At 33.6% G+C, this 25,689-nt stretch overlaps 1 protein-coding gene across 1 annotated transcript in view; it reads left to right on the top strand.

Moving 5' to 3' along the window:
- LOC143232502 (synaptotagmin-12-like) overlaps nucleotides 1-25,689 on the top strand; it is a 43,478-nt gene that overhangs the window by 5,244 nt on the left and 12,545 nt on the right. Inside the window, exons 2-4 of the mRNA XM_076468052.1 lie at nucleotides 7,636-7,947; nucleotides 14,936-15,212; nucleotides 24,640-24,775. Coding sequence (XP_076324167.1) covers nucleotides 7,762-7,947; nucleotides 14,936-15,212; nucleotides 24,640-24,775 — 599 coding nt within the window. The 5' untranslated portion in view covers nucleotides 7,636-7,761. The remainder of the gene's footprint in view (nucleotides 1-7,635; nucleotides 7,948-14,935; nucleotides 15,213-24,639; nucleotides 24,776-25,689) is intronic.

Raw genomic sequence — 25,689 nt, 5'->3', positions numbered from 1 at the left:
TGATGACTAGCTGCCTTCCCTCTAGTCTTACACTGCTAAATTAGGGACGGCTAGCGCAGAAGTACAGCGGTAAGTCTACGGATTTACAACGCTAAGATCAGAGATTCGATTCTTCTCGGTGGACTCAGCAGATAGCCCAATATGGCTTTGTTATAAAAAAAACACAAACACATAATTTTAAAAAATTGGATTAAAATATCATTTAGTACTTTCACTTCGTTTCGTTTAATTTTGGTGCGGATATTTTGATTATAAATGTAATTCTAGTGCACAAACATCTATTATTTAATATACATATTTCCGGGTTTTCAAGAAGCTTCCGTTCTTATTGATGAGATTCGTGAACTACAAATACAACAGTAATAACAGATCAGGCGTTTCTTCCAGCGTGACTGAATTGATAATAATTTTACTCGATGTTTGCCGTCATCGCAACACACGGCAAGTTTCCAAAAAACATTATCAAATTAAACCTGAAGCGTTCAATTATACTTGCTGCTAATATTAGTGAACGTCCTTTCTATTACTTCTTTAGCAATGACGTATTCTATATTTAAATATTTAATTCCACACATCTACATGAAGTCTTGTACAGTAAGAGTTTTCCTTTTCATAAAGTAAAATGGAGTTCAACAGTGATTTTTGTTCACAGTCTGTAGCTGTTTCTGAGTATAACTAGAATTATCTCCTGAAATTCGGTTAAAAATATAATCCTATGATATAAGAAGTTTATGTAGTGATTTTTTCAACAAAAGTAAATAACCTCCTTAACCCTCCGATACAAACCATATTAGTTCTTTAAGTAGTTTTCTAAACCATTTATACACAAAACTGTTTGGGATTTCATGATGTTTTATTACAGGATTCCTAATTACTTATGAGTTACTGACACATGAAAAAAAAAACCATCAAACCAAATCACCATCAATGTTGAAATCAATCTCACTAATAGGTAGTTTATTACATTGAATATTTAATATGAAACATTCATTCAGTAGGACGAAATGTATAGATATGTAAGAGGAATGAAAGCGTATGAATAAATATAGTAAATTAAGTAAAAACTGTGAACATACCGTTAGAACTTTATATAGTTGAAGTTAGAAAAAGTAAAATATTTACATTTGACAAACTAGTCTGTAAACTATGGATATATAAATGTATGTTTATTTATTTCTAATAATTTGTTTCTTCAGTTTTATGTAATGAATCGTTGTGTTTTTATTTATAAAACATCTAACTGTTGTTTACTACCGGAAATATATTTTTTAAAATTCATTCAATAAAACATACTTCCGTCGTGGAATATTAATCATTGATTCACCAGCAAATTCTCAGAGTTGTATTTTTCTTTTATTATATTACACACGCTTTGTAGTAATGCACATGGGAGGTACTTATAATATAAAATTAATATCCTTATTATTTTACGTATAAAGAATTAACCTTCCGCTAGTAGTTTGGGCCATCTTGTTATGTATTTGAGCTTTAGTATATGAAATTCAACATAGACGAGGAAAAGAGGACACGCCCTTGTATTAGTGTATTTCACGTAAACTGTCTGGCTGTTCCTGTAATGTTGATTTTTATTTTCGACATGAATGTAACACATATACTATGAACAACAACATTACGTTTATTTTGTCGTTTGGAAATACTGATATTAAACATTTATCAGAAAATGCAGTTGTAACGTAGCGGGGTATTGCATGACTAGTTTTACTCCAATAATGTATTTTAAAATAATGAATTTAAACAGTTGTTCTATCTGGACTTTTATTACTTGAAATACTAACGGAAATAAACACAGTTTTTTGTTAAATTTATAGCTACTTTCCTTTCAAACTACTGTGTAAACTTGCATTATACATCAATGATACCCATATGAGTTTGATGATCCGTCTGTAGTGCAACTGCTCAAATGTTTCATTATTTACATAAGTCTCAGTCCAAGAAGAAAAAAGTTAATTTGTTATAAAAACTTGAAACAGTGGAAAAGATTGTATACAAAACAATAATAGCTTTTCTTTTACTGTATTTTTGTGTCGTTTAGTTGTTCTAATAAAAATTAATCACTCCATAGATATCATGCCCGGCATGGCCAGGTGGTTAAGGCGTTCGACTCGTAATCTGAGGGTCACTGCTTCGAATCCCCGTCGCATCAAACATGCGCGTCCTTTTAGCCGTGGAGGCATTATAATATGACAGTCAATCTCAATATTCGTTGATAAAAGAGTAGCCCAAGATTTGGCGGTGGGTGGTGATGACTAGCTGCCTTCTTTCTAGTCTTACACTACTAAATTAGGGACGGCTAGCGCAGATAGTCCTTGTATAGCTTTGCGCGAAATTCAAACAACAAACAAACCACAAATATTAAAACAACATAACTGTATATCAACTACTGTTTATGATTAAATTTGGATTTTCTGGTTTTGATACTTATTTTCATAATTTGTTTATTTCTGTTTTAACCACAAATAATTTTGTTTCATTTGAGTTAATTGAGCGAATGATTGGTAAAGTGCCATCGTCATCCAAATCAAGATTGCTGCTACTGAGAAACAAACAGTACAATTACTAAATAGAAAGTTATAATTTACTGTTTCTTGAAATGTAAAAGCACTCAAGTGTCACAGCGGTATATCTGCGGGCTAACATCACTATAAACCGGGTTTCGATACCCGTAGTGGGCACAGTCTAGAGAGCCCACTGTGTAACATTGTGCTTAATTACAAACAAACTCTAAAAAAACGAAGAAACCAATTGCGTAATCTTCATAATAATAAAGTTTCGAATAACATTAGAACGTTAGTTAGTACTTGCAAACAGCGAAAAGAAAATAAGCGAAAGAAGAGATAAGGGGTTTCTAACAGAAAAAATAATAAACTTTTCTTGAAATACATTGTATGCATATAATTGAAGTAAGCGTAGAATTGTTCGTAGGCGGTTATAAAAATAGTGATGTACAAGCGGAGGTTGCAGCCAAAATCTTTAACGTTTCATGTATGAATATACCCAAGTGTTTAGATTTAGAAACGAACGAATGATAATGAGTTGTGGTCTGATGAGATAAAGATTGTTCTTTTTTCTTGAAAACTGTAGAAGACTTTACGTAAAAAGACGTGACTCTGCGAAGTTAAGCGAGAACTATGTAAGTAAGCCAGTAAAGAAATGGTAATGGATCTTTAATGACATAGGAAAACATTCTGCTTCAGTAGTGGAAGATGGCGCTCGAAGTGATGGTGAAACAAATACGGAGCCGTATCGAAGCATTTAGTTGATCATGAAAATTCGGTGACGGACGTTTAATTGATGTAGTGTTTGAATTATTAAAAACTTGATACAAAATACCACTTTGCTGAATACATACAACTTGTACAAACGTTGAGTATGTTTTATGAATACAATGTTGAACTTCACCACCTCGTTAGAGTCCATGATGCTACGTTCAGTCACGCATTAACTGATAACTGTTCATCTCGTACAGTTGTTAAAAGGCTACGTTCAAAGCACACCATTTTTTCCTGTACGTTTTCCATAATCCATCTCGAAAACGAAGAGGTTGTTTTCTCAGCGCCAATGTAATCAGTTTTACTCTCACAGAAATATAAAGGCACTAGTGAATTAGCTGCTATGTATTTGTATAGAATAAAATGAATTACCCGTTTTAATTCTTCAGATTCTCGAATTATGCAACGGTTGAATACGAAGTATGTTTAGACATCTCAACTTCGCGAATCTGTGCCCTGTTAGCCTAGTTTCCAAACGGATAACCTAAGTTATTACGTTGTGCACTATTTTCAAACTGGCTTTCTCTTTGCTCTTTCTCATATATTATACAACACAACATTTTTTTTTCCCACGTTGCATATACCTTTTTCTGGATGTCCCTGGAAACCAAAGTTGATTCAGAACCATTGGTTTTCCAATTACTTTATATACAAGGGATATTCTCGTCTGGGACATTATAAATCTCTGATCTAGATGGTAGATTTCACTGACTGGAAGTCCTTACTCTGATTAGTAGTTCAAATCAATGACAGGGGCATATGGTCTTATGTTGGTCATAATTATAGAAATACAAAATAAATCAAATTAGAAGATATATACATTTTCTCGCGTTTCTACATCTCCATATTATCCTTAGATTTCTTTTAACTTTATTGTTTTCTTTATTATATATTTTTTTTAATTTTCGCGCAGAGATACGCAAAAACTATCTTCCTATTTTGGTGCTCAATTTTGAGTCCCGGCATGGTCAAATGGTTAAAGCACTTGACTAGTAATCTGAGGGTCGCGAGTTTAAATCACCATCACACAAAACATGCTCGCCATTTCTTTCGTGGGGGCGTTATAATGTAACGCTCAATCCCATTATTCGTTGGTAAAAAAATAGCCCAAGAGTTAGCCGTAGGTGGTGATGACTAGCTGCCTTCCCTCTAATCTTACACTGCTAAATTATAGACGACCAGACAGCCCTTGTGTAGCTTTGCGCAAAATTCACACTAAACCCAAACCCTAATTTTGAATTGATATATTAAAAGGAAGGCAAATATTCAGCAGCACCATTCTTCAACTTTCAAGCTACTCTTGTATGATCACCATTTTTATAGCGCGTCATCGATCTCAAAGTACGAAGCTCTATTTACGATAACGGAACACGAACCACGAATCGTTCAACTGGTTGTATTTGCACACTAATTAGTAAATCATGCGAGGCTCAATAACATTAAATAAAGTAAGCAAACCTCATGGACATTTTCAATATTCTAGGAAAAGTGTATTTCATAATTTCTAAGCTTCTATTTGCTGTTCTAATAGCAGATGGGACTAAGTTTCTTAACTTTTCTTTTTCATACTTCCCAAAAACTATGCTTAACCAAATTTGCATAAGGTTCTTAGTATATCCTATATAGTTAATTAACTTCTGACATCAAAATACGAGTTGAAGGCTCTTTACTAATATACAGTTTCCGTTATTTCAAATATATACTGACATCTATGATACATTATATCACTTAAGATATAGGCGGAGAGTAGAGTGATTAACCCAAGCCATGAACAGAACACGGTCTCGTTGATAACTTTATATTCATAAGGTACATTATGGGAGGGTACTTCATCAGTTACTCACATTTTAATATATACGTTTGCCAATAGGTATTTACTGGGTATGCTGCTTAAAAATAATACAAAATAATTAGTGACTCATTGAAAATATCCTAAAGGTGAGTAACTTTTTTTTGTCATAGGTCAAGACCATTAAATACCAAAATATTTCGTTTGTACTTGAGTTCAAATTACTTTATGTACATGGATGTTTTCTTGTAGTTAATGCGCTCAACTTTGTAAATGATAATTTCTTTCCTGCTGCGTTGGAAAACGTGAAAATTATTTAATTCCATAAAATATTTATTTGTAAAAAATTTAAAACAATAACATGCGTTTCAGTTAGTTTTTATTGAAGTTAAATTCATCTATTTAGTAAAACTACATATTACGTACTCTGAAACACGTTCCGAATCATACAAATATGTATATAAATTAGTTTTAACTTATGTGCAGTGAGGTTATATTTGTTGATAAAGGATATAAAAAATCAAACACAGACACATAAGTAGGTAAGCGAATAGAGAGATAGATGTCCATCGATTTTCTCCTGACCAATCTATATTGATAATGTGTTCTGAATTCTACGCTTTGTGAAATATTATATCGACAGGAAAGCAGTTTGCTTCGTGATCACCGGCCTGTTTCATAACGGAAATCAGAGGGTATAACTATAGGTTAGGTTGATTTAGTACTACGATTTCTATTGTACATATACTATCACAATTGTAACATATCTTTATATGATAAAAAGATCGATACGTGCGATTCGAAGCATTCAATGACGAAAAATGATTTTCTATGGAATTTCTAGGACTATTATTATCAATTTCAGAATAACTAGAGAAATTCAAGAATGACATGTCACTGTTCAACACATAGTAATGTGAACGTTTCACAACACAACAAAACTTTTAATGACTTATTATATTCGTAATAATATCTCTGAAATGATAAACTGGAGAGGAAAACCAGAAGTTAGGGTTATATAAAACTCAGTGATTAAACTTCTTATGTCTATAGCATGCTTTAAATTGGATTGTTTTTTTTAAAGGGCTTATGTTGTCTATTACCTTTTTGGAAAACTTTTATCAGATTGTCTTTCGTTATAATTCAATTTTAAGTTTTTAGGATTACGAAAGTGTGAAGTATTTTTATATAAAAAATTTCGAATGAACAAAGATTAGACTGGAAAATGTGAGCTGTACGTGGTTTGTAGTGTTTGCTTTCAATACGAATATCGTTTCCAAATATAGACTAGAGGGAAGGTAGCTAGCAAACGGTATCTACCACCAACTCTTAGGCTATTTTAATTGAATAGTTGAGTTTTACCATTACTCTTATAACGTACCCACAACTCCCAAAGTGCAGAGCGCTGGTGTGCGACAATAAAACAAACTACAGATGTTGAGCTTTCCTCAATAAGACACACTTACCACTTGGCCACGACCGTCCCAAGCATCAATGACACCACAATTTTCATTATGGATTACTAGACTAGTATTATTCTATTCACACTAGAAAATCAATATTAAACTAAACAATATCTGAAAACTTCCTTCAAATTGAATTCCAAATTTTCCTTTAGTTTGTTAGCTAGGACAATTTGGTGGTAGTAATCATGTTCCCAATCTTATAATTACCAAATGCAATACTATTAAAATACGCCTTATATAGTGTTTTATGTATAAATATTTCTTACCTTCAGTGGCTCAACAAATAATAAGAACACTAAAAACCGACTTTCTGGTGAAAAAAGCACAGATAGCTTATTCTGTAGCTTCGAACAAATAAACATTTATTATTGCAATTATAAATGCTTTGCACGATAGAATAGTTCAATAACAATAATTTAGTTTAGGATAAATTAATTCAAGTAGAATAAGTGTAGAACTATAATTAAAATACGATCAACTTTCAGCTGAACTCATAAAATACGTAAAACGAGTACGAACATCTCTAGCTATCTGACTGTGTTAATGAGTCTTCACCAAGTTTATCAATAGTAAGTTCAGTTAATTCGTCTAATATAGGTTATAATAAGCGTTTTATTGATTTCTCAGTTAAAGTACGAGAACTACGACTCATAGAAATTAAAATTGTCCATTATTGTTGTGGTTTGCGTGTTCCAAAGGGCATATGAAACGAATAAAGGGTAAGGAAGACATTTTATTGCCAAAGTTTTATAATACCCAATAACATTATTTCACGATGAAAAAAGTTGATGTTTTGTGTTTTCAGTATACTTCAACCTATAAACACTTTTTAGGAGAACAGCCAGTCACTTGATCTTGACAGAATTATTTATCAAAATGAAAAACGTTACATTTGATCTAAAATAATAAGAAAAAAAGTTTTTTTATCATATCCAGATCTAAAAATATATATATGATCTAACATTATACACTCGTTTGGGCCCAAAAAAAGGTTTTATCCATCACTTAGTTCTTTGTACCGAATCACTTATGGTTGAAAGTAATAAACTACATAAACCGGCTATTAACTAAATAATTATTTCTCCTGCAGGTAGCACTCTTTGAGATTCCAAACTGAGCAGAAGTTGGAGCCTAAAGCATTCCCTGTCATAGCAACCAGAGCCTAAAACATTACTTATCGCAACTCTGATTTTGTTCGAATCGTTCATAGGAGACCATGTCAGATTTAGACGTTGCTATTACTCTTACTGGCATCAGTATTATTATCGCCGCCATCTTGTACGCCTTATGCCGATTACTCGGTGGCTGGACATGGCTACGTACTTGGTTGACCGGAACCAAGGAGGAAACAGCACATTTGACGAAGAGCGAAGACTTTGGTATAAAGGGATACAGCAATATGGTAAGCTAAAATGTTCCTAGGCTAAGTGAGTTTATTTTAATGTAGTTTCTAGTAATTATTACTTAAATTAAACATTTAACATTAAAACATGTTACAAAATAAGTACAAGATCAACTAATTACAATTCGTTCGAGTTGGGTGCTAATACTCATCCATAAAAGGCAAGAATATATGTATTATAATTTATATAGATTATATAAACAGATCGGTTTAGCATGGCCAAGTGTTTAGGGATTCGTAATCTGAGAGTCGTGGGTTCGAATCTTTGTTATACCAAATATGCTCGCCCTGTCAGCCACGGGGCGTTATAATGTTACGAACAGTCCAACTATTTGTAGGTAAAAAGAGTTGACTATGGGTGGTGATGAGCAGCTACCTTCCCTCAGGTCTTACACTGCTAAATTAGGGATGGCTAACGTAGATAGCTCTCGTGTAGCTCTTCGCGCAATTCAAAACAATCATTAAACACATTAAATGTACTGTTTACTTAGCTGTTTGGAACTATTGGCAGTACATCCAAAGAAAGTCGTTGTGTTTCTGCACTGTTATTGTCTTCGTCTACTGATTATCCTCCACATCCTAGCTCTTGTCTATTTATTTCTTTTAATTATTTTAACTGAAAAGTAATTAAGATGCAAATTAACATTATGATGATCAACCAAAATGTTTTTTAAAAACGATTAACGAGATTCCCACTGTCCCTATCTACTATCTAGCAAAACCACAGCCAAGGGAATGGGCTTTGAGAAATCCTTCTCGTATTACATTAAATTACTTTTTCATTTACATGTATTTTTACTACTGTTCTTGTTTTGGCAAAATAATATGTGGCAGCTAACGAGAACAACATAAAATGTATGGTATTAAACAGTAACAAAAACAAAATAAACAAGGACTTAAATGAAATGTGTATTATTAAACAAGGAAGAAAAAATTAGGGTATGAAACAAGGACAGATGTAAAATGTGCTTTTATCAGACAAAGATAAACACAAAACGTTTGTACTTGATTTATATTCGTCAATACAGCGTTGGATTAACTAGTTTTGTGTATTTTAGAGAGCGTCATACATATCTCAAATCACATTATTCTTGAGTTCCTGGCTTTTTGGAGTAATGTTCACGAATTGTGTGTTTACAAGAAACAATTAACGCTCTCTTTCACTTCTGTTTAATATCTGATAAATAATAAAATGCTCTCTATAGTAAATAAACAGAATCAATTAAACAGAACAACAGGATAGCTGCATACACAAAAATGTTGTATGAAGTGGTAACTCGTTGCTGTTTATATAACTATATTAAAAAGAGACTTTGGTAGAAAGGAGAATCCACCGACACTATATTAAAAAGAGACTTTGGTAGAAAGGAGAATCCACCGACACTATATTAAAAAGAGACTTTGGTAGAAAGGAGAATCCACCGACACTATATTAAAAAGAGACTTTGGTAGAAAGGAGAATCCACCGACACTATATTAAAAAGAGACTTCGGTAGAAAGGAGAATCCACCGACACTATATTAAAAAGAGACTTCGGTAGAAAGGAGAATCCACCGACATGGCGTAAGTTTATTTTCAACGAATAATTTTTTTTTTTTACTTTTTTACATTTTTCTTCGTACTTCTTGTTACCAAAACCCGGACTAAGGTTTCAAACCCCTACTTCTATTATAATTATGCACTAAATCATTCTTGTTCCTCTCTCACGCCCTCTATCCTCAACTCTGTTACTTGACCTTCTTCTTCCACTGTGAACTCAACCTTTATCCCTGTTCTTAACCTATATGTTCCTGGTGTCCTATGTCCAAACTACATCTGCACTCTTCCTTCAGCTTCCACTACATCCTCAGCCCTACTTAGCCTGCATTACATCATCATCTTCTTCTAGTCTGTGATACTTATTCATTCGTCTCTTAAGCTTCGTTACGTTCTCATCCATTTTTTACCTGTCCTACATCCTTCCTACTCGTCCAACCTATTTTTCATCCGCAATCTAACCTATAGCCGATGTTATATCTTCTTATCTTCATATGGTACATAATATATTCCCAACCCATTCCTATCTAGAGCTATCTATCCATAATAGATTTCCACCCCAATTCCACCTAGAATTAAATCCTTATGTCTGCTTATAATTTAACATAATAATACTGATAACATTTCGTTCATTTGTATCTCTTATCAACAACACTACATATATATATATATTGGATCACATCTTAAAAATCGAGAAAATTTCCCTTAACTGTACAATCCACTTCAGTTTACAATGACAAAAACTACCTTATCTATATAGATCACAACTGCTTAAAAGGGAAACAAGTTGCTTAACTGTATAGGTCACATCAGCTTATAGGGGCAAAAACTATCATAACTATATAAATCACATTAGCTTTTAGGAGCAACAATTATTTTAAATGCATATGTCACAACTGTTTACATAGGTAAGAATTATCTGTATAGGCCACTTCAGCTTACAGGAGCAAAAACTGTCATAACTAGATAGGTCATGTCAATTTATAGGAACATAACACATCTTAACTATAAAGGTTGCATCAGCTTTGTGGATATTTCAAATCTTTCACTTACCACGTAACCACTTCAGTAAGACAACTTCATGGAATAGTTAGACTGAGTATACGTTAAGATGGGACAATAAGATTAGGTTAGTAAGGCCTTGCACTCCTTCTGCCTAAGAATTGTTTATTACTAACCCGGAGAGTGGTTTAATATATATATATAAATCATTTGTTAGTTTGTGTGTGAATCACTGATATTATGAGTTATTTTCGTTTTAGATTATACCAGTCTTGCCAAAGTACTGGCGTGAACTTGAAAATAGTTTTTATTTTGTCAATGTGTGATTGTGTTTTTATGGGAAGTTTGGTGCAGGAAGCTCGTTGAAGGAGTTCCATAGGATTTTATTTAGAAACTCTAATCCCTTATATTTTTGATGGGTCGGTCCACAATACAACCCACGCTCCTGTAGTAAGAGCAACATCCTTGTGATCCACATTATATTTTCACCAAATTCTAGCTAGCGCCCCCGAGTGACACAGCAGTTTGCCTGAAGACTTATTCTACTAAATATCGAGTTTCAACACTTGTGGTAGAGATAGCTTATTGTATAGCTTTCTGCATAGCAAAAATCACACACACAATGTTGTGCAATCTACGTGTGCTCCACCAGTGGCGTATTTAGGTAGGGGTCAAAGGGGACTCAGTCCCAGGGCCAATGGTCTTAATGGGTGCCCACTTATAATTTCATTCTATGTAAAATTACATAGGATGTAGGACCCACAAAAATTATTAGCCCCTGGGCCCACACAACCTCTAGTTCTGGATTACATCTTCATCTCTACATATAAGTAACTTAACTGTATAGGTAACATCAGCTTATAGGGGCAATTCAGTTTCATCCTAATATTTAGTGTCCGCTTAATAATTATTAATACTGATATCTACACAACTGTACTGTCATCACTGGGGTTGGGTTTGTGTGTATGCGTGTATTTTAATGAAGTACAGTTACAAAACCTTCAAAAGTGTTTAATCTTAAAAGGAAGACAGTTGGTTTAGTTAAATTATTAAAACGTTTAAAAGCGTTTCTTACTTATCATTTTAGCTGTCCGTACTACATTTCAGTCACCATGGAGAAAATATCTTAAAGAAATAGTATAATGATCTTTAAAATCCTTGTTTCTAACACTCGAGATAATACCCGAAGATTCCCACTTTACTAAAGGTTCGTTGGTTTACAATATAAAATATTTATTTTTATATTTAAACAAAATTGTTTAGCCCTCCTTAATTTAGCAGTGAAAAACTACAGTGAAGGCAGCTAGTCATCGCCACCCACGGCCAATTGTTGAGCTTTACTAGCTACCTTTTCTCTGGTCTATCACTTTAAAATTAGAGACGGTTATCGTATAAAGCCTTTGTGCAGCCTTACGAAACGAACAATCAAAGTTCTTTGTATGAATACATCTTCTTTTCAATCTTAGTTTCAAATCTTCTCATAGTTTTTAGCCCCTTTAAAACCTGGTGGTTTTCCGCTATTTTTATGGATAGTATAAATTTATTTTACGATATGCTGGTTACAGATTCGAAACCCTGTCTCACCAAATGATCATTCTCACTGTTCGTTAGTAAAAGAGTAGCCCAAGACTTGACTGTGGGTGCTAACAGATAGCTGCCTTTTCTTTAGTCTTTTACTGCTAAATTAGGGACGGCTAGCGCAGATAGCTGTTGTGTAGCTACGTGCAGATTTCCAAACAAACCGTAAAATAAAAATTAGCAGTTTGAACGTCCATTGATTGACAACTGTCAATGCAGTAACCGTGTGTTAAGTAAAATTTAGCAACCGTTTTTTTATCCATTTCTTTTAAATTGTGGTTAGTTCAACATCCTTAACAGGTAATTTCAGCAACAGCATATTCCTGACTTCCGTACAACACGTGCGTAATATATGATATTATTAATGTTTACATCTATAAGCTGAACATTACTTTCGTCTATCAAGACTGTAAGACACCAACTCTCCGTCAAAAGCTGTGACGTTAGGAGGAATGGTTCTGTTTTTGGATTGTATGCTTTTTTTTTTTTTTTTTTCTAGCGAAGCCACATTAGTCTATTTGCTGCGTCCGCCGTGGGTAATTAAACCTCGTATTTTAGTGTTGTAGATCCATAAACTTACCACTATCCCACAGGGAGACCTGTTTCTGAACATGTTAATCAATAAAACATTTTTATTGCAAATAATTGAACATGCTAGAATATTTACTGAGTAAACATATATCATACATAGTACTTATTCGGCAAAATCAATATGTACAATATAACGCTTTTAAGTATTATAACTTGTATCGAACGGGTCTCCGATTTATTATGTCACGTGCGTTACGTATTACCATTTCAAATAAGTGGAAATTTTTATTTTTATTTAAAAATTAATTCAGTATTAATATGTATCAAATATTATGATATTCCTCAATTTGATTAATACACATAATTTTAACATGTATCAAATATTATGATATTCCTCAATTTGATTAATACACATAATTTTCTTTTTTTAACACAAATATATTTTAACATACAAACAAAAACAATACAATTTATAATAATGGTTATTAGTAATAGTTATTACAAATAATGGTTCGTATGTAATAGTTTTAAAAACTACTTACAAACAATACTAAGTCTTCTATCTGGTCTAGAACTGAATATTTTGTCGACGATCCAGGTCCAAGACGAGTAAATTAGCTCTCAGTTGATACTGCTACACTTTACTTCAGTTAGCTAACGTGTTGATGTTACATCGCTTACAAGCTGATTTTTCCCGGCGAAAATTTTTACTGTTCTCGTAGAAATACTAGTGTCCAAAGTTAATTCACTGAAATTGAATGGTTTATAATGTTTGAAATCTATAAACGTTTTTTGGTCCAATTCTGTAGTTTTCTGATTAATAGACGTTAATCGCAATTTTAAATTCCGACGCCTACAGCACACTGACTGAAACTGTCCAATAACAGTCTCCTTCAGGTGCGTCAGATTTATATAGCAATTTCTCGAAGTCAACAATGCTCTAGCAAGTTTTTCATAAAACAAGTATTGTTGATTCTTATTCTCAAGAATCTTTGATAAAATTCGAGAACAAGATGGACTTGCGCAATACAGTCAAAAATATACGTCACATCCAAAAAGGAAAACTACACTGAAACAATTGTAGGCACTAAAATAAACGTATAACGGTAAATCTGTTACCTATAAAAGTTTGGCCCAGCATGGCCAGGTGGTTAAGGCGTTCGACACTTAATCTGAGGGTCGTGGGTTCGAATCCCTCTCACACCAAACATGCTCGCCCTTTCAGCCATGGAGGTGTTATAATGCTACGGTAACTCCTACTCTTCTTTGGTAAAAGAGTAACTCAAGAGTTGGTGGCGGGTGGTAATGACTAGCTGCCTTCTCTCTTGTTTTACAATGCTAAATTATGGACTGCTAGTGCAGATAGCCCTCGTGTAGCTTTGCGCAAAATTCAAAAACAACCAAACAAACATCAAAGCTCGCGTTTCAAATGTTCTTTACTGGTCAGGTGTCTCTTATTTTTTTGTAACGTGTTAGTGATTTATTCTTATGTTCATTTCAGAGCTTGTAGTTTATTAATATATTACTCTATGTTATTTCAGTAACCGCGTGTTTCATCTCAGACGAAATTCGATTTAGGGAATGAGATGATAATGCATATTCTACCACTTTACAGTAACATTCTAAGCATATAAGCAACGCAATTGACAGTGAGTTAATCAGTTACGAGCTTATAAGTGTCTAGTATCTAGGTGTCAAAGGTTAACGATACCTTTAAAATCTGAGTGGTGACCTTTGTTATTGTCCAGCTCATCTTTGACATTTCTCAGTTGTGTTTCTCACTTTTCTCAACTGTTGCTCATTCACTCCTTTTTCTCTACATTCCTCATTACCTGTTGCATTGTATGATCCCCATTTTTCTCTTACTGCCCTCTATACTTGTATGCTTTCTCATTTTTAAACCTGTGTAACTTTGCTGCCTCTTAATTACTGTACCTTTCTACTCGTCAACCCTTAACCCCTTATCCGCCCTTCTTCCAATTTCCTACACTTTCATCAATCTGTTTCTTAACTTTTCTATGTATAAACCTCCCTAACATGCCGGGTCTTCGAAATATTTCTAGTTGCAGTCGTTGTTGAGCTAGGGGTTGCTTAATAGTTAGCGTACTTCATGATTCATGATTTAAGACCGTTGCCAATAAAAAATATCTGCACTTTTGAGCCACAAGTGCGCTATAAGAGTGTCTGGGGAATCCTACTATTCGACAAAACGAGAAACCCCCAACAGGTGGCAGTGAGTGCACTGAATCGTTGTCTTTCCTCGGGATAACCCTCGTATAGTTTTGTATAAAATCGTGAAAGAGTCAAAGATTTATGCAAGCAATTTATTTCTTTTTTTTAGGTAAAATCTGAGTCTGATCTGGCCATAGACGCAAGTGGAAACTATAAGCACTATGACAACGTCACAAATGATGTTAAAATAGTAGATGAAATCAAACCTACGGAAGACGAAACTGATTCAACATCGCTCACGCCTCTGCCTCGTCCTGAACCCTATCAGACACCTACACCACAACCTTCAGAGATCCAAACAACACCTACAGAGAAGATTATTAGACAGCCTTGCAGTGGTAGCGAAAGACAAAATAGTCTAGAATCTTTTCTACCTGAAGTTCTAGGTAGGTACTGACAGCAATATATAGAAATTAGTTGACGTGTAAATTGAAATTAAACTGGATTATCTTCTTTCCTCTAAGATTGTTTATTTTTATTAGTAGTAAAATTCTGACTAAGATACTTTGGACACCATAAAACAAGTTGTATATTTAATGTTAATGAAGAGCGAAAATAGCCTTGCAGCAAAATATATGTTCTAATCTTGAAGATTCGATCAGAAGTTGTGGGCAATCAACAAGTTATACTAGTATATATAGTGAAACAACGCTCACTTTATTCAAATTACATTCATATATAACCACATCAAATTTACGAGTAACGCAATATTAATTATTATTTCTTATAAAGTACTTAGACAATAATACAAATTATTACTTTGGAGAGGATCCAACCATAAAATAATTTAAGCTATTTCATTCTACATTTTAATTGATAACGAGAATATAATGATAACAATGTTATGAAGTTAAATTAATAAAGATAAAAGCTCCTGGATGTTTCATTATTTGTGGAGGTTTTGAACTCTTGATGGCCTGGCATGGCCAGGTAGGTTAAGGCGCTCGACTAGTAATCTGAGGGTCGCGGGTTTGAATCCCAGTCGCATCAAACATGCTCACCCTTTCAGGCATGAGGACGTTATAATGTGACGGTCAATCTCACCATTCGTTTGTAAAAGAGCAGCCCAAGAGTTGGCGGTGGGTGGTGATGACTAGTTGCCTTCCCATTAGTCTTACACTGCTAAATTAGGGACGGCTAGCGCAGATAGCCCTTGATAGCGTTGCGCGAAATTCAAAAACAAAACTCTTGACTGTTACATTTCTATTTTCATTCCGCTCATGTCAGTTCCTGTGCGTATTATTTTAAACTTGTTCTTGGATACGACATTTTGGTTTGTTTGAGGTGTTAAAAAACATACGAGGGTCTCATGAGGTTCCAACTGAGGCTGACATTCATGTCTTTACTGGTTTATTGGTAGTAACAATGATTAGGGGAATTGTCTTTAAATTCGTAAACTCTGTGTAACTTGATGATGACATATTCTTATAGGTCGGAAAGCCGTTAAGTAAATAATAAAATACAGCTGTTTGTTAACTCCAGATTAATGTATTAGTTTTAATTGTCACTTTATAGTTGGCTCGGCATGGCCAGGTGGTGAAGGCACTCCACTCGTAATCTGAGGGTCGCGGGTTCGAATCCCATTACACCAAATATGCTCGCCCTTTCGGCCGTGAGGTGGTTATAATGTAACGGTCAATCCCACTATTCGTTACTAAAAGAGTAGTCAAAGAGTTGGGTGTGGGTGGTGATGACTAGCTGCCTTTTCTCTAGTCTTACACTGCTAAATTAGGAACGGCTAGGGTAGATAGCTCTCGTGTAGTTTTGTGCGAAATTCAAAACAAACCAAATTCTCATTACAACATAGGTGGGGATGTAACATTTATATATCATCTTAGCAAACGCAGCCTTATAGAAACTGTCGTCTAGAAGAATATTTTGTTTAAGCGATAAAAAATATTATATATTCCGAAAATAATAAATGAACAAAATTACCTTTCGTATGAAATTAACAGCTTTCTCGATCACGCGTTGTGTGAAACCTGTACAAAAAAGAAACCAAACCAATTTATTGTTATAAATATTTTATGATATTTCTACAATTCGTTACCAAAATAAGATTTAGCCAGAGAATAAATATTAAATCTTATTTGCACATGTATCATAAATCACTAAACTGTCAAATTTAAATATTAAACATTAGCTGAATTAAACGATAATTTCATTGTGATTACGTTCACTTAAAAATATCCAATTTGCCCTTGAAATTTTAAAGATATTATTCTTACTGTTATAAACCGTAGTTCATTGAATAAAAAGAAGAGACAAGAATGTCTACGACCGTTGTCTACGACAATGTTCGTCACTCCACTTCGTATATTCTTGAAATTCCTTCTCTTATGAACCTTGCTTTATTTTGTATTTTTTAATTATTTTTTATCTTCGTCTACCAACAAAGTCACATCATTTCAACTTTTTATACTCTTTATGCCCCACTGTTGAAACAACGATGAGTCTATGGATTTACAACGCTAAAATCAAAGGATTCGATTCCACTCGACAGACACAACAGATACGTAGCTTGATGTGGCTTTGCCATAAACATACACAAACATAACCTTCACTAAGAATATTTCTTGTGTGTTTGATATCTGTCTACTTTATACTAAACATTTCTGTCGTGCGTTTAGTAAATTCTTGCTTTTGTATGTTTAGTAACATCCTACTTCATCAACAACGGAAGTCTTACTGACTTTCCTATTCGGATAAAGCCTAGTTTGAAGCCATAATAATGTGGTGTCATTCACATAACGCCATGCGTGATCTGGTTGTGATAACTCTTTCTTTGACAGAATTTTATATAGCAGAAAAAGTGGCAAAATTTAGTAGTTATTTAAAATAAGTTAGCGATAAGAATCAAATTAAATGGAAATAGGCAAACAAAAAGGAAATATTGTGGGGAAAAATGTGGAACTGCACTCGTGTAACCCACGAAATTCAAAGAATACGTGTGTCACCGACACTTAACTTATGTGTATATATATATATATATTGAGTGTAATTTTACCTTTAGTATCTGTTTAAGCTAACTATGTTGATAACAATAGGAATGGCATTCAAAGTTTATACGGTATTCAGACTTTTCAGTCAAGTAGCTTTGGATTCTCCAAAATAACAACATTAATAGTAGTTGTCGATCAGAATTAGACACCTATTGAGAGTGAAACTAAAGATCAACTTGATAATAAATATAGCTTTGAGTACACCTTTCTTTCGATCTCACCTAGAGAAATTAAAATGTGCTGTCTCATCATTTAGGTACCTTACATAGAATTTTACTGTTGATTCAATATTCAAGCTCTAAATGCATCCAAGCATTTCTTTCTCTCAAAATAATAACTTTGAAACTAATAGAAATAATATTTTATTAAAATTGAATCAACTTTCAAAATATTTTATTGCTTGTAAAGTTTGACTGTTTCAATTCACAAGTTTGATAACAACAGAAAGGTATTTTACAGTTGATCTAACGTGTAGACTGTAGTTCTTTACTCTGATGTATAACGAGTTAAGATAATGTAGTATGCAACTCTTTGATTTAATGTATAACAACTTGAATAATGTAAACTATATGTTGATGTATGTACATATTCTCACCACGAGCTTGCAACAGGTTGAGATAGGCTTGGATTACTTAGTTATGTGCATAATTGATATACAGCCTTATATATTTACAATTCTATTTCTTTGTGACATGCACTATGACTATAATAACACGTATGGTTTGGTTTGTTTTGAAGTTCGCACAAAGCTACTCGAGGGCTATCTGCGCTAGCCGTTCCTAATTTACCAGTGTAACACTAGAGGGAAGGCAGCTAGTCATCACCATTCACCACCAACTGTTGGGTTACTCTTTTTCCAACGAATAGTAGGATTGTCCATCACATTATAACGCCCTCATGGTTGAAAGGGCGAGCATGTTTGGTGTGACGGGGATTCTAACTTGTGACCCTCAGCTTACGAGTCGAATGCCTTAACCACCTGGCCATGCCAAGCCCAGCACCATATGGCTATATTAACACCATATGATACTTTAGAAGAAATTAAATCCTTTGCAAAATTTTTCAGTAAAATCTCCAATGTTTGTTTACTGTTTATATTCATAGGAAAGCTATTGGTTATCACATTCCAGTGTCAAGATTTTACCTATATTTTTGCTCTATATATATTTTTCAAATAATGTAAATCATTAAAAAACGTTTCTCCAATTTCACAAAAAGCACATTTTGCAGTAATTTCTATTATTTTTTAGAAGAAGAGATCTTTTTTTTAATCTTATAATTAATCTTACCTATTTTATCTTAATAACGAATATTTTCTTGAGATTTTTGTTCCATATTTCTTTAATTAACGTGATTATTTCGGATGTCTAAAACAAATGATATGTTTCCTACAGAATTCTGAGACTATAACTATTAATTTTAGATTTACTGAAAAAAACAACAACAAATAACAAAACAAGAAGCGTGGGAAATGGTAGACAGTAACGCACAAAGTTGAAAGTCCAACAAGATTTTTAGTGACTATTGTGTGGTGAATAATATTTTTAATACAATATATTTCGAATAAAAACAAAGAATTACTTTTGTATTGATTAAAATTTCTATAGCATATCTTAATCTGTCTTTAAAGGGCTTCTGTTTTGTTTAAAAAAACCTTTACCAGATCTAGTTTGATTGTAGTTCAATTTCAACATAAATTTTAGCAGATTTTCTTACAAAGATTATTAGTTTGGAAACCAACCACCAGGCCACAATCAGCCACTAATAATACAAATAATTACACTCCTTTTCTGCTAGTTTCAAGCTGTTAAAGTCTATTTTTCAAAATCTAAGATTATATTTTTGAAGAATTTTATCAAATATTCTCAATTGGTCATAACTTTAAGACATTTCTAGAACTAGTAAAAATATATGAAGTCATATTTCATATAGTGTTTTAATGTTCCCCCAATCAGTTTCAATGTATTTCTTGTTTATATCTTTATACATTACAACAAGTAGTGCGTTTAACGACAGAAGAATGTTTAGTTGGATAGTAGAATCTTATATTTAACAACAAAATATTAGGTTGACAAAATAATTTTTAGTTTATCAGTATACTATTAATATGACACTAAAATCATTAGTTTGACAGTAGAACTATCAGTTGGCAGTAGAATATTCATTTTAACGATAGAATCTTTAATTTAACAAGATAATAATCAGTTTGATAGTAGAATCTTTAGTTTTAAAGTAAAATATTTAGTTGATAGTAGCGATTTTGTCGTCGATTAGTATCGAACAAAGTTTCATGTGAAATAAAAAGCGTATAAGTGCTGAAATTCATCATGGATGTTTGCTTAGAAAACAGATTTCTTCAGAAATCCTCAAAACCAGGGTAAATGAACCCACAGTTTATTTTTTTTATGCTCCTAATGAGACATGTTATATCGACAATATGGCAACAAAATCTGATTTGTTTGTTTTTGAATTTCGCACAAAGCTACTCGAGGGCTATCTGTGCTACTCGTCCCTAATTTAGTAGTGTAAGACTAGAGGGAAGGCAGCTAGTCATCACCACCCACCGCCCACTCTTGTTACCAACGAATAGTGAGATTGACCGTTACATTATAACGCACCAACGGCTAAAAGGGCGAGCATCTTTGGCGCGCCTGGGACACGAACCCGCGACCCTCACATTACAAGTCGCACGCCTTAACACGCTTGGCCATACCGGGCCGACAAAAATTGAAGTTAGTAGATACATACATATATATATATATATATTTTTTTTCCTGAAGTAGAACCTTCTCTTGACGAATAAGTGCCCGGATGACGATTAATTGCAGCTCCTAATTACGTCTTCTTTAACGTCAATATTACAAGGTCTTTGTATGATTAAGCTGATGTACTTTGATTAGTAAACTTAATCACATGTCAGGACGACTCAGCGTCACTTTTATTATTTTTAAATAAGTCAGTTTTGACTATTTTAACCAATTTCCTTTGAGATTGGATTACGAAAACTGGTAATGTTAATAGTAACGACTAAATATTTTAGTTCTTTTATCGTCGTGTGTTGTGGATTTTGTCGTCGTATGTAATCTAACAAAATAAACAAAATTCTAGAATTATTTCTGTTGTCGCTTCTAGAATACAGGGCGTTATTAAAGTTTATGCACACAGCTTGCAAAGATAGTTTCAAGTACAGCTCTAAAGATTAGATTAGACGTATAGCATAGCTAGTAGAGAAATGTCATTAGAAAGAATCAAACGTAAAGCTTAAGTAAAAAAATAATTTCGTCTTACGTTTCACGACAGCTGTAAAAATAGAACTTTTATCATACGCTTTGATTATACTGTGAAAAAAAAAACGTGTGAAATACAACTTTGGTTCTATTGATCACAAGTATAATGTTTGAATGGCAGCAACACATGTTCGTGTTAAGAACAACAGTCGTTGTGGACTGGTAAAACACAACACAAATGTTAGCTAAACATTGCTCAAGTCGGGATTCATCGTAAAAATGTGACTTTACAAACTAATATTGTGAATTATAAATTAAAAAACGACGATTTATAAGCATAATGAAGTGATTTTATAATGGGGAACTTAATACAAATTGAGAGACGAATATGCCCCCTAGTATAGCGGTATGGAACTTAATACAGATATTACGAGAGACGAATAATCTTTCTTCCATACTAAACCTCTTCATTACGTCCACCAGTGGCACAGCAGTACATCGCGAGCTTATACCGCTAGAAACTTCGATACCCGTCGTGGGCAGAGCACACATAGCCTTTTGTGTAGCTTTGTGCTTAATAACAAACAACAACGTAATCTGTGTTGTTGTGAAATAGCAAAATGTTAATTGACAGTGAAACATTTTGATTTTCTTTTGTTACAGTGAAGTTTCTGACTTTTCTGATGTCGAAATGAGCGAAACATAATGTGTTGGTACATAACGTGAATAAATGTTCACCAAACATAGGATTAAGATTTTTGTTTCATTAATAACTACATTTTATCTTGTCTCTTTCTTTTATATTAATTTTCTCTCACTTGAATCATATCTTTCCTTTATGCCCAGCATGGCCAGCTAGTTAAGGCACTCGACTCGTAATTCGAGGGTCTCGGGTTCGAATCCCCATCAAACCAAACAGGCTCACTCTTTCAGCCGAGGGGGCGTTGTAGCGGCACGATTAATCCTACTATTATTTGGCACAAAAAGTAGCCCAAGAGTTGGCAAGGGGTGGTGACGATTAGCTATCATCCCTCTTGTTTTACACTCTTAAGCTAGGAACGGCTAGCGCAGATAACCTCCGTGTAGCTTTTCTTTATATATAAATACGTATTTTTGTGACAGAAACATTTCTCTTGTTCCGTTTTATCATTTTCTCCATTATTCTATTTATTACAAGTAATTCGGTCACACAACTTACAGTTCAGATTTTTCCTTTCAGTCACTCATTATATTTTCACTGTCATAAAGTTTATTTTAATTGCCTGTGTGTTTTTTCTTCTGCGTCTTCCTTCTGATTATTCAGTATTCCCATCTCTCAGAAACTTTTGTCTCCATGTGAGACACTGACACTCAGTGCTACCGATAACAGCGAGTTAATCGATTTCTGATCCTTAAAAAATATTGATTTTGTTTTAAAATGAAGATAATGAAACGTTAAGTTTTTTTTTTTATATAAGAGTTTAAAGCAAGAACTATTTGGTATTAGTCATGTTTGATTGATTTATCGGCGGCCATGTTTACTGGGGAATCAGTGTAACGTAATCGCGTTGCAACAACTAAGATCCGTGTATCATTTGCGTGGTGTCTCGTGAGTGGCTTACGTTGTTTGGTTCTACGTCATCACAAGGGTCACTGAAACTTCGGAAGAAATAAAGCTAATATAAACCTTTTATTGTTTGATATCACGTCACTCATGAGAACAAATAAAAATCTGGTAACTCCGTTTATCTCTCTTTAAACCAGAGAGGCACTATTGTGGTTGTTTATTAATCACCCACTAAATCAGAGCTAAAATTAATGTTTCCAGACAATGTAAAGAATAACATAGTGGAACATAATTCCATCAATTGTTCACCTAAAATGTACTTCAGGTTTCCGTACTATCTGTCTGTATCTTTGTCTCTCTGACTAAACATTTCACAAAACCTGTATTTTCTCTTTTTATCATCGTCTTTGTAAATAAACTTTTCTCTCACTTATATCTCTCTTTACTCATCCATTCTCATTCCTCACGTTATTCATCGTCTTTGTAAATAAATTCTCACATATCTCTCTTTACTCATCCTCTATATTCTCACGTTATTCATCGTCTTTGTAAATAAACTTTTCTCTAAATACTCATCCATTCTCATTCCTCAAGTTATTCATCGTCTTTGTAAATAAACTTTTCTCTCACTTATATCTCTCTTTACTCATTCATTCTTATTCCTCACGTTATTCATCGTCTTTGTAAATAAACTTTTCTCTCACTTATATCTCTCTTTACTCATACATTCTTATTCCTCACGTTATTCATAATGCCGTTGCCAAACACTTCAGGTGTTTCATGATTCATAGACTGTGGCATCAGCTTTTCTTAGAATTCCGACTACCCATCTTTATGCATCACATTAACACATTAAGAATAATCACGCAGTATGCTATTCCTGCCTTCAAATTGGTAATACATTTTCTGGATAGTCGTATTATCGAGTTTTACAGATTATCTATACTTACACGTCAACTTATCCATGTTGTACCTAGGTTAAATAACACTTCATTTGTTCATTTGTGTTTGTACATGCTAATGCATTCGGCGTTTCGTTACAGAAAATAGCCGTGGCGACACAGACAGCATGCTTTGCCCTTTTGTAATTGGTTCAAAGCGAGTTTTATTAATTTGACAGTGCAATCCTGTCACAGATAGCTTATGTCACTGGAGGATAATGTCACAGCTTTTATCGAGGGCGCATCAATTTCAAAAGTAACTATCTATAACAAATTCAAGAGTCGAAGAGGGACAAACAGCTCATCACACAAAAACATCATCACAAGCAAGACTGCTGCCACCACTGTCAAGGTTCACAGACAGGTTGTTGAGAAACCACACTCACACACTCAACAACAATGTAATTATTAACCGACTGCGCAATTTTCGATTAACTGTGTTCAAAATAAAGACCCTATTACTTCTTACAATGGAACAAAAACCACGAGTACAAACCAGAATGGCAAACATACTCGAGTAGTCAGTATGCTTGGACTGTAGATCTAACAGCTCACATCCTGTTGCCACAAAAACACACTAGGAACTTTGTAATCTTAGGTGCGTTATAAGAAAGGCTATCAAATTCCAATATTCGATCAAATAAGAGGTAAACTAAGAGTTGTCGATGAGTGTTGTTGACTAACTACCTACTCTTTTGTCTATCAGTTCGAAATTAGAGGCATCTTTGCATATTGAAATATTGTGGTTCTGGACTAAAAGTAATATTACCAAAACATCATCCAGAAATATTGTGGTGTTTTTATTGGTTCTTCCCTTGGCTTCTGTGTAATATTTTACTGATATTATAAATTAACGTACTCCATAATATACATATATATGCCTATATAACAGTTTTTACTATAAGATAATGATATAAATTTTATTAATAAAATTATGTTAAAACATAAAAATTGAAGCCACTATAGTGAACCCTAAAAAAAGAAAATAATGACTCGCGTGCAAAAAGTAATAATAATTAAAATATTATTTCCCATTTTGATAAAATATTAGAACAACTTGTAATTTAATTGTACTATTTTTCTTCTTTGCTTGACAGATTTTGATAACTCAAGTACCAAACTTCAGAGGGCGATATCATGCGACAGTGTTAGTTCTGATACGTCCGTTGTGTTAGAAACAATGGAGTCACCTCAAAACAATGGTGAACTGGAGATAGGGTTTGAATATGATAGGTAAAACGTTTTATTAAATCATTGTATTATATATATAGTCTATTATTGGAAAGAGTATTTTTAGTAGATTGTACTTGCATATTTTTTTCCCGTAGTTTAATTCTTTGTGATATTTGAAGAATTAAGATTTACACAAACCTTCGGCATTATGAAAGTTGTATAAAGACTAAAATAATTGCTTAATCGTTACAATGAAATAGGATGTCATAGTGTTATAAATCAAATAATGGAAATTCATGACTTAGTATAAAAATTAAGTGAAACAAATGTGGTTATCGATTTTCAACTTATTATTTTACTCTTTTAAATACAAATAAACTTATTTAATTTTTCAAATATAACATTATATGGATTATAGCCCACTTTATAGATTTGATTTTAATAGTAAATGAGCAAATATCTTTGTATAACATTAATTTTATTGAGGTCTAAAATACTGTAAGAACAGGGATACGATCTGTCTTACTTAACACTGATTTATCCATTTTTTACTGAAATAGAACTCGGCTTGGCCAAACGGCTAGGGAGCTCGACTCGTAATCTGTGGGTTGCAGGTTCTAATCCCCGTCACACTATACATGTTCGTCCTCTCAGCCATGGGGGCGTTATATGATAGGTCAATCCAACTATTCGTTGGAAGAAAATTAGCCCAAGAGTTGGCTGTGGATGTTGATGGTCAGCTCCTTTCCATCTAGTCTTACACTGGTAAATTAGGGACGGCTAGCTCAGATAGCTCTCATGCAGCTTTGCGCAAAATTCAAATTACCAAACAAACATTAGTGAAATAACACTATAAAACACAAATTTTGTTCCTGGATATTATATGTTATTTCTTAATTGCTTATGTTGTAAAAGTGCAGAAAATGGCCTTCAGTTGTTCTCTCCGATGTCTTAGTGGTAAACTCAAAGGCTTA

Source organism: Tachypleus tridentatus, chromosome 11, assembly GCF_004210375.1.
Source record: "Tachypleus tridentatus isolate NWPU-2018 chromosome 11, ASM421037v1, whole genome shotgun sequence".
NCBI classification, from domain to species: Eukaryota; Metazoa; Arthropoda; class Merostomata; order Xiphosura; family Limulidae; genus Tachypleus; species Tachypleus tridentatus.
This window is presented reverse-complemented; position numbering and strand designations above follow the sequence as displayed.